The sequence below is a fragment of the Nannospalax galili genome, unplaced genomic scaffold (genome assembly GCF_000622305.1).
Source record: "Nannospalax galili isolate Female #2095 unplaced genomic scaffold, S.galili_v1.0 scaffold1328, whole genome shotgun sequence".
NCBI lineage: Eukaryota > Metazoa > Chordata > Mammalia > Rodentia > Spalacidae > Nannospalax > Nannospalax galili.
In genome coordinates, this window is record NW_008358795.1 from 1,158,875 (window position 1) to 1,169,469 (window position 10,595).

The window sequence follows — 10,595 nt, forward strand, 5'->3', positions numbered from 1 at the left end:
ACCGAGCGGACGCCCCTCGGGGCCGCGCCGCAGCTATCCGCGCCCCGCTTATCATGCCCCCGGCCCGGGTCGGGGCCGCCCGAGCAGCCAAGACACCATGCCCGAGGGCGGCGGTGGCGACGGCGGAGAGGTGCCCGCCCTCATCCCGGACGGCGAGCCGCTGCGGGAGGAGGTACGGGCCCCGAGCGTGGGGACAGAACCAGGGATAGATCGAGGTGAAGGGGACAAGATGAGGTTCCACCCCCGGAGAGGGATGGAGGAGAAAAGTGCCCCTGCCCCTCCAGCAATGACGTCATCGGGGTGCCCGCGTTCTGGCTGGGGTCCCGGCTTAGGGGTCTGCGTGGAGCAAGGCAGGAATGGCTGGGCAGGAATGTGGGGGCGATGTCCGCCCTCGGTGCCCCCTCAACCATCCTCTTAGATCCTGTGACGTTGGCACCTGCCCCCCCACACGTCCTGGTTCCATAGCTCAGCCTGAGATGCTGACCCCCCACCCCCCACTGGCAGGGCCACCGGGTCAGGGCCCCCAGTCCGGCCCAATTCCTCACGAGGTATCGGGCGGTGCCTGCAATGCAGCAGCGGTGGCTGGGACTAGGGATGGGGGAGGGAAGAAGGGAAGAGAAGGGAGCAGCTGCTGATACCCTTCTCCCCCCTCCCCTCCATCCCAGGTGAGGCCTGAAAGCCCATTCCACTGTCTGGAACTCCCACGAGGACCCCTCCTCAATCCTAGCTAGGAAGATCTACCCTGTAGGTGGTGGTGTGGGAGACAGGGTGGTGAGGGGGGGTCTGTGTGTGTGTGTGTGTGTGTGTGTGTGTGTGTGTGTGTGTGAGACAGAATTTGGATGTGCATTCGCTCCAACTTCAGTGGGACACAGATGCTCTGTATCCAGGTGAGGCTCTGGTGGGCCTCTGGCCTTGGGTCTTCACCCAGGAGTGTGAATGTGGGTATGACTGTCTTGTTGCTGGAGAGCCTCCCCAGTGTAGGGTGAGGTGTGGATGTGGGTGTCAGGTTGCTTAGGGTGGGGGATATGCATTGAGGTCAGGTGAGGGTCTGACATGTCTAGGTGTCAGTATATCACAGATGTGCATGTATGTCCAGTAATGAAGGGGTCTTGTGTGTTTGGGTACATCTATGATCATGAGGCTTGTGCTCTAAGAATAGGTGAGGTTCTGGTTTTGGATAAGAGATGGTGTTCCTCTGTGGTGGGTGGGTCTGTGATGAACACATGTTGTGGAGGACTGTGAACAAGTGGGTGTGTGCACCTGATTGGTGCAGGTCTAGGTGGCACAGTGCACCTGTAAGGTTGTTCCACAATGGAATTGGGGTGCCCTGGGTGAGACTGAGGGCAATCCCCTCTCCTATTGGACCTCTCAAGGGGCTGGATAGGCTACATCACCCCAGAATCCCACCTCTACACTATCCACTTCATCCCTTCCAATTACCCATCACTCCATTCCCTTCTCTCCCCATTGACATCTGGAGCAGAGGTGGCCCTGCCATGGGAGATGTGCCAAGCACTCTGGGTCAAGGAGTGGCCCCAGAAACTGTGTCCCTTCCCTAACCTCAGCACAAATTGAGGGTGAAGAGCCCCCCTCCATCTCCTTCCAGCACTGACTGAGACTCACACTTCCCCAGTCCCCAGCTCCCCACCCCCTGTCTTCTGACTTAGTCTCCTGCCATCCCTAGTTGAACAGAGAGGCCAGTGGGAGTCTCAGGGTAACAGCAACAGTGTTTATTTGCAGGGCCAGACCAGACCCTGTGCTAAGATGCTCATACATGTGATTTCATGGAATCCTCAACAACCAGATGTACACATAAGGAAACTGAGGGCCAGAGTAGATGGTCTTCTCAAGTGCACTGTAAATGGAGGGTGCTGTATAGCTGGGCTCCATAGCCCATTTACACACACACACACAGAGAGAGAGAGAGAGAGAGAGAGAGAGAGAGAGCAAATTAAAAGCAGAGCGGGGGCAACCAGAACTCAAATCTCTCAGTAGCCAGTGTAAGGGGCTATCCCTTCTGTCTGCCTTTAGGGGGCTTCTGGCTGAGAAACAGCAGGACACTCAGGGCAGCAGGCTCAAGGCAGGTAAATAAGGTTTTTGAGTCCTGCCAGGACACTGGGAGCTACTCAACTGTGAAGCTTGCTGCATGTACCTCAGTCACTCCAGGCTTCAGTTTCCTGCTAAGTCAAATGGGGCCTAGGGCCTCATCTCTTCACATGGTTGTCCCCCACTGACCTGTGCCTCCCCTCTCTCTACCCACACACAGCAGCGGCCCCTGAAGCAGTCCCTGGGAGGCTCTCTGTGCCGAGAGTCTCACTGGAAGTGCCTGCTCCTGACGCTCCTCATCCATGCCTGTGGGGCTGTGGTGGCCTGGTGTCGTCTGGCCACCGTGCCCCGCCTGGTCCTCGGGCCTGAGGCTGCCTTGGCTCGGGGGGCAGGAGGCCCACCGCCTACCTACCCAGCCAGTCCCTGCTCGGATGGCTACCTGTACATCCCTCTGGCCTTTGTCTCCCTCCTCTACCTCCTCTACCTGGCAGAGTGCTGGCACTGTCACGTGCGCTCCTGCCAGGCGCCTCGAACCGACGCCAACACAGTGCTCGCCCTGATCCACCGTCTGCAGCAGGCACCGCCGTGCGTCTGGTGGAAGGCCACCAGCTACCACTACGTGCGCCGTACCCGCCAGATCACCCGCTACCGCAACGGTGATGCCTACACCACCACGCAGGTCTACCACGAGAGAGCCGACAGTCGCACGGCCCGGGGCGAGTTTGACTATTCTGCACACGGTGTCCGAGACGTGTCCAAGGAGCTCGTGGGCCTGGCTGACCATGCGGCCACCCGGCTGCGCTTCACCAAGTGCTTCAGCTTCGGTAGTGCCGAGGCCGAGGCCTCGTACCTCACCCAGAGAGCCCGCTTCTTCAGTGCCAACGAGGGCCTGGATGACTACTTGGAAGCCCGGGAGGGCATGCATCTGAAGGACGTGGACTTCCGAGAGTCCCTCATGGTCTTCGCAGACCCCCGCAGCCCACCCTGGTACGCCCGAGCCTGGGTCTTCTGGTTGGTGTCCGCGGCCACGCTGTCCTGGCCACTGCGCGTGGTAGCCGCCTACGGGACGGCGCACGTCCACTACCAGGTGGAGAAGCTTTTCGGTGCCAGCTCACCACCCCCGGGAGCTGTGCCCAGCGGGCCCCCGCTCTCCCGCGTGGCCACTGTGGACTTCACCGAGCTCGAGTGGCACATCTGCTCCAACCGGCAGCTGGTGCCCAGCTACTCCGAGGCTGTGGTCATGGGTGCCAGCTCCGGGGCCTACCTAAGAGGCTGCCAGCGCTGCCGGCGCTCGGTCAGCAGCAACTCCCTGCCTCCTGCCCGGCCCAGTGGGCCCCGCCTGCCCTTCAGTCGCAGTCGCCTCTCCCTGGGTGCTGGGGGTCGGGCTACCCCAGGGGTCTTCCGTAGCCTGAGTGGAGGCCCCCTGGGACGGCGTGGGGAGGACACGGAGCCCCTGGAAAGCCCTCCATGCTATGAGGATGCCCTTTACTTCCCGGTGCTCATCGTCCATGGGGACAGCGGCTGCCGGGGGGATGGGCAGGGTGCACGCTGAGCACACCTCAGCCCCAGAGCAGTGTCCCTCTCCTCACCATCCCACCATGGCCTTGGATGGCTGAATAATTGTCCAAAACAGGAGGGAAAAACAGACCAGCCACGCACAAGGGGTGGGGGTGGGATGGGGTGGGGTTCTTAGACTAAAATGCAGTGACTTGTGGTCATTTGGGGGTGGGGGGGAGTGAAAGCCACCTAAGTTCTGTGATCTGTCCCCAGCATGGCTCCCCCAACCACCACCATATTCTACCCCCTGTGATAGCAGATGAAGCTGGGCAGGGAAAGAAGCTTCCAGAAAGATTGAGGTGGAGAGGAGTCCTGGTCACAGTTGCCTACTTTTCTGCCATAGCTGAGGCTACATGGGGAGCCCTCTTGCAACCTAGAAGCACAAACTGGTGGCCTGGGGCTATGCCCAGCTGGGATGGCTGCCCTGAGGCTGGACAGCTGGCTTCAGCTGCCCAGCAGTTTCCATCCTTCCTGCTTCCACCCTCTGGCCCTGCCTAGATTGTTCCTGGACTTTAGGGCACAGCCCCCCCCCCACCAGAACCCACTTCTCAGAGCACAGCCTTGTCCCTCAGCTCCCCCCTGATCTCCCTGGTGCCCACTGCACCCTCACTACATCCAGCTTCCCCTGTGACCCAGGGTTCCCCCCTCAGGGTCCCATCACCGGCAGCTCCAGCCTCCCAACATCCATGTCTGCCTCTGTCAGTCACGCACAAACCCCAGCCTTGTCCCCATCTTTCCTCCAGGTTTCTCTGCTCTCCACCTCCCTGAGGATCCATAGGATGCAGGACTACAGGGCATCTGTGAGGCTTGGCCCTGGCCACTGCCTCTTCCATGATGCCCTTGCCTTGCCTTGGAGGCCCCTGCTTCTCCCATCCATGGAGCCTGGCTAGGGGACACCATCCCTCCTGGGGGAGGAAAGAGTAGTCCCTTCCCTTCCAACTGGGGCTTCTACCCCCTCTCAGGGGCTGGCAGGGGAGGGAGGAGACAGAGAAAATTAAATAAAGTTATGAAACGGAGTTTTCTTATGTGCATTCCTGGGGGAGGGGGATGTCCAAGGCCATGGCTGCAAGTTCACTGAGCTACAATGGAGTCAATAGTGGCTTCTAGGAGGGAACTCAGAGGTGGGTTCTAACATTCTGGTAAGCAGAAACTGACCCTCCCTCCCCTGCCCAGGGACTCTGAGACACAGCTTTGAGATACCTGAGTAACTGATGCCACTCAACCCCAGTACTGACAACCTCATCATTTACTTCTCAGGCGATTACAGGATTACAGAGGTGGCTCCTCTTCCAGCCCAGGGGCGGATTGCAGTCTCCTGCTGGGTGCAGAGAGGACTAAGAAAGTGATGTCCCTACCCCAGGGAGAGAACTATGGCCTGTGACTCAAATACAGTTCCCTTAGTGGCTATTGATCAATCTAGGGCAATGGATGTCAAGCATATTGGGGGACACAAAACTGGAACCAGGGTAAGCCAGCACGGAATCTTAAGAAATAGAACAAGGCCAGGTACGATGGAGCATGGCTTTGATCCCAGCACTTGGGAGGCAGAGACGGGATCTCTGTGAGTTCAAAGCCAGCCTGGTCTACATAGCAAGTTCCAGAGCAGCCAGAGCTACATAAGTGAGACCCTGTCTCATAAGAAGAAAGTGGTGGGGGGAGGGGCCGGCAAAGGAAGGGCCTCACCTCCTGAGGGGCACAGAAAGATGTCTGGGAAGAGTGACATATTTGCATGTTCACGATGTCTACTGTGCAAGGGCCCTAGGATGAGAGACAAGCATGGATGAAATCCATTTCCTAAACTCTGGCATGGAGCTGCATGGGGGAAGTAGAAGCAAGGCCTGTGGCTCCAGACCAGACCTCGGAATCTGTCTTTAAACTGAGGTAATCTGCTGGGCGTGGTGGCGCATGCCTTTAATCCTAGCACTCGGGAGGCAGAGGCAGGCGGATCTCTGTGAGTTTGAGGCCAGCCTGGTCTACATAGTGAGTTCCAGGCCAGCTGGGGCTGCAGGGAGACCCTGTCTCAAAAAGACAAAAAAAAAAACCAAAACAAAAAAACCTGAGGTAAACTGAAGTCATGGCAGGTGGCTGAGAAGGGAAAAGGCACATGAGGATACTTAACCATAATCTTGCTGCTTGGCTTTGGGATATAGTTCAGTTGGTAGAGTTCCTGCTTAGCATGCACACAGTCCTGGGCTCCATTCCTAGTACTGAACAAAAATCAAGTGTGGTGGTGTATGTATGTCATCTCTGCACTCAGAGGCAGGAGAATTAGAAGTTCAAGGTTATCCGCCTCTAGATATGAACTTCAAGATCAGCCTAGAGTACTTGAGACTCTGTATCAATCAATCAATCAATCAATCAATCAATCAATCAATCAACAAACATACAATGGAAGCTGAAAACCTTATAGTGTCCAATAATCAAGAAAGCTTTTGTCATAATTCCAATCTTCAAACAGCAACAAATTAAGCTAAACGATAACATTTCTAGCCCCACTTGCACATATGGTGTGACTGTGTGATGTAAAATTCTAAGACATACAGAGGTGTTAGAAGGGATTCTCAACAATGCCCTTTGAAATAGAAGCGGGGTGGGGGGGCTGGAGAGATGGCTCAGTGGTTAAGAGCACTGGCTGTTCTTGTAGAGGACCTCAGTTCAATTCCCAGCACCCACATGGTGGCTAAAAACTATCCGTAACTCAGTTCCAGGGGATCTGACACCCTCTTCTGACCTCCCCGGGCATTGCACAACACGGGTGCTCTTACATACATACAGACAATACACTCATACACATAATATAAAAAACAAATAATTAAAAATAAATAAATAGAAAAAGTACTGGAGAGGCATTTTTTGTACTTTCTGTTTCATCCTGCATTTGTACTGGAATGTGTGTGTGATATCTGAAACTCCAGCAGTTATCTGGAATCTGAAGGTAACCTTGAAAATTGTAGCCATGTGCAAAGAATAGTAAGAGCAAGTAAAAAATCTTGGGTTTCAGGCCAGAGAGATGGCTCAGGAGTTAAGAGCACTGGCTTCTCTTGCAGAAGACCATATAGTGACTAACAACTGTCTATAACTCAGTTCCAGGGGATCTGACATCCTCTACTGATCTCCATGGGCATTGCAGGATATGGGTGCACTTACACACATGAAGGCATGGGTACACTTACATACATGAAGAGAATACACTCATACACATAAAATAAAATAAAAAAAGAGCTTGGGTTTCTAACTGATCATAGGAATTTCCATACTTGGTTGCTTACTTTCAGACTTCAATGGAAAAAAGAGTAAAAATCTTAGTTTATTTGAGTTATATTTTTTTCTTCATCTCTTATTGCCAGCAACCTTTGCTAACTGTTACATAACAAATTATTCTAAACAGAGTGACTTGGGGGCTGGAGAGATGGCTCAGCGGTTAAAAGCACTAGCTGCTCTTTGCAGAGGACCCAGGTTTGATTCTCATCACCCATATGAATGCTAACAATCGTCCTAACCCCAGTTCCAGGGGAATCAGACACCCTCTTCTGTCCTCCATGGTCATTGCATGACATGGGTACATTTACATACATTCAAGCATTACACTCATACATGTAAAATAAAAATAAGAAATTAAAACAAAAAACAAGCTAATCCAGCTCTTCTGGCTTCTGTGGGTCAAGAATCCAATCAAGGCACGCACAGTGGATACTATCTCTGCCCACTACATAGAGGGTTTCCACTGGAAGATTCCAGAGCTGGGCTGGGACGCTCTGAAGGCCCCTGCACATGTCTGGCACTTGATGCTGGCTGAGGGTCAAGGGATCAACTAGAGTGATTTGTTGGACCAACCACAAATGGTATCTAAGTAAACTGGGCTTCCTCATGACCTGGTGGATGGCCATGTGGATAAGTGTACCCAGCAAAGGGATATTGCATCACTTTTTCCACCCTGCATCAGAAGTCACATAGTATCACATCTGCCCCTTTCCTTGGTCAAGGTTATTATAAAGGCCCATCCAGTTTCACAGGGAGGGAGAGTAAGATCTCACCTCTCCACCAGGTCTGGTGGCACATGCCTAGAATACAAGCACTTGGAAGGTAGAGTAGGGATTAAAGGTCATCCTCGGCTACATAGTGAGTTGCAGGCCAGCTTGGGCTATATAAGACCCTGTCTTAAAAAAAAAAAAAAAAAAAAAAAAAAAAAAAAAAGGAAAGAGCTGGGTGTGGTGGCACACACCTATAGTCAGAGCACTTGGGAGGCAGAGGGAGGCAGATCTCTGTGAGTTCAAGGCCAGCCTGGTTTACACAGTGAGTTCCAGGCCAGCTGGGGCAACAGGAAGACCCTGTCTCAAAAAGACAGAAAAGAAAAAAAAAGAGAAAGGAAGAAAAAAAATTGGGTGTGGTGGCATAGACCTTTAATCTCAGAGGCAGAGGACAGTGAGTTCCAGGCCAGCCAGGACTGCAAAGAGAGCTTGTCTCAAAAAACAAAAGGAAAAAAAGATCTCATCTCTAGATGAGGCTTGTCAATGTCCCATTGAAGGAAAACCACGAGGGATGGGAGAGAACAGTGCCCTTTCTCAAAACTTCGAAGAGCAACTGGGCCCAGTGCCACCGCTGATTGACAGATACAAGAGCTCTGCCTTTTACAATATTGGCTCGAGTCACGATGGTGGTGATGTGTCAGATGTGGGTTTTCTCAAGACAGTGTTACCTGCTGAAGCCATTTATTGGGGTCTTTCTTGTGGTGGAATAAATACGGTCATAAATTCAGTGCTTTTTCCATCTGGGCCTCACCATGTGCTGTTTTTTTATTTGTTTGCTTTGTTTTTGTCTTCGTTTTGAGACAGGGTTCACTGTGTAACCCTGGCTGGCCTGGAACTCACTGTATAGACCAAGCTGGTCTTGAACTCACAGAAGTCTGCCTGCCTCTACCTTCTATAAGTGCTGGAATTAAAGGCCTCTGCCATTGTGCTGGGCTCACCATGAGCTTTGAACCACAGAATATAGTGAAAGGGATGATGGGAAATTTTTTTGTTTTTTTTCATTTTTGTTTTGTTTGGGGGTATTTTTTAGATTTTATTTTTATTTTTACTTTTTTTTTTTTTTGAGACAGGATCTCCAATGTAGCCCTGGCTGGCCTGGAACTTGCTATGTAGAACAGACTGGCCTCAAACTCACAGAGGTCTGTCTGCCACCCAGGTCCTGGGAGTAAAGGCATGCACCACAATGCTTGGCAAATTTTATTATTATTTTAAAGATTTCTTTTTTTTTTTTTTTTTTTTTTTTAGAGACAGGGTCTCCCTGTAGTCCCAGCTGGCCTGGAACTCACTATGTAGAACAGGCTGGCCTTGAACTCACAGAGATCTGCCTGCCTCTGCCTCCTGAGTGCTGGGATTAAAGGTGTGCACCACTACGCCCGCTGTTTCATTATTTTTATGTATGTATATGTGTGTGCATGTATGTATGTGCAGGTACGTCCAAGTACCCACCAAGGCTAGAAGACAGCACTGGATCTCCTGAAGTCAGAGTTATAGGCAGTTGTGAGCTGCCAAGATGGGTCTTGGGAACTGAACTCCAGTTCTCTGCAGGAGCAGCAGGCACTCCTAACTGCTGAGCCATCTATCCACTCCCCTATTTTTATTCCTTTTAATTATGTATAGCATGTGTCTGGGGGAGTTTATGTACATGTAAGTGCAGGTTCCTGCAGAGGCCAGAGTTATTAGCTCTTGTGGAGCTGGAATTACAGGCAGTTGTGAGCCACTGGGCATGGCCTTTGTAAGACAGGCCAGTACTTTTAACCACGAAGCCATTGCTTCAGTCCATTGCTTTGTTTCACTTGAAAAATCATCTCTTGGATCTCAAACTGGCCTTGAACTTGCTATGCAGACAAGGCTGACCTTTAACCTCTGATTTCCTCGGTGCTGAGATTACAGGTTCGTACCACCACTCCTGTCTTATGCTGAGTATGAAACCCAGGGCTTTGTGCATGCTAGGCCAACACTCTATCCACTGAGCTACTACCCCAGCTGGGCAAAGAGGGAAGTTCTTTTTGGTCTGGTCTAACGCTTGTCTCAGAGTCCTCAGAGTTTCCACTTATGCCTTCTTCGAGCCCTGAGGCCACCAAGTGGCGAAGACACAAAGCCTCTGCCCATGCAACCCCCTAGGTGGCCTTAGTTTTCTCATTTACAAAATGGCAATAACAACAGCATCTGCCTCCTTCCCAGGACTGTCATGAGACGCTACACTACTGAAGGGCTTCATGTTGGCACTCAAAGAGTTTCAGATCTTGTACTATTGTAGATTTGGGATTTGATTTCAGACTGCTCAGCCTGTAATTACAAAGGTGTTTCTCTCTCTCTCTCTCTCTCTCTCTCTCTCTCTCTCTCTCTCTCTCATCAGCACAATGCCTAGCATATAATAGATACCCAATCGTGTGTTAAGTGAATGCGCCCTGAGCTCCTGCCACACCCGGGGTTCACTGGTCTGAAGAGCCAAGTGATAGAGCTGTGTATTAAGCAAGTACAGAAGAGCCAAACAAGCTGAAAGAAATGTTCTTCTCATCGTTGACTACTGGGCCTGAGCACGGCTCCCCCAGGATCCCTGCCACCTCCCTCATTCCACAAACTGGTACGCTTATGGTCTTCTTAGATCCATGTCCCCAAGCCACTGGGTGTGTGGCTTCCCAAGGTGGCAGGCCCTTGCATGTTTCATGAGTTCGCTGTCCTTTCTGTCTTCTATCTGCTGCCTTCTGTTCTCCAGGTCCCATATTATGGGGTGCATCGGGAAGTGGCAAGTAGGGGGACTGGCATCAAGTCAACGGTTGAACACCTGCCAAGCAACAATGGGGAAGGTGTACTGCTGCCCCTGTGGGGCGGAGGTAAACAATCCAGCAAGACAGGTCAACAGGAAACAAGACCAGCTAACTCATCCTCACATGAAAGTTGTACTACATCTTCTCCACGTACCACAGATGAGATTCTGTCCAGAGTGTCAGCATAGTCCAGCAT

General features: G+C 52.2%; 1 protein-coding gene across 1 annotated transcript; it reads left to right on the plus strand.

Annotated features, from left to right (window-relative positions):
- The first annotated feature begins 6 nt into the window (after positions 1 to 6).
- Tmem151a (transmembrane protein 151A) lies at positions 7 to 4,619 on the plus strand. The gene is made up of 2 exons (XM_008822257.1): positions 7 to 172; positions 2,267 to 4,619. Exons 1-2 carry the CDS (start codon positions 98 to 100, stop codon positions 3,596 to 3,598), a joined length of 1,407 nt encoding a protein of 468 aa, XP_008820479.1. The 5' UTR covers positions 7 to 97; the 3' UTR covers positions 3,599 to 4,619.
- The last annotated feature ends 5,976 nt before the right edge of the window (positions 4,620 to 10,595 follow it).

Coding starts and splice junctions, on each gene's coding strand:
- Tmem151a (XM_008822257.1), top strand. CDS start 98: ATGCCCGAGGGCGGCGGTGGCGACGGCGGAGAGGTGCCCGCCCTCATC. Junction 173..2,266: donor GCGAGCCGCTGCGGGAGGAG/GTACGGGCCCCG, acceptor ACCCACACACAG/CAGCGGCCCCTGAAGCAGTC.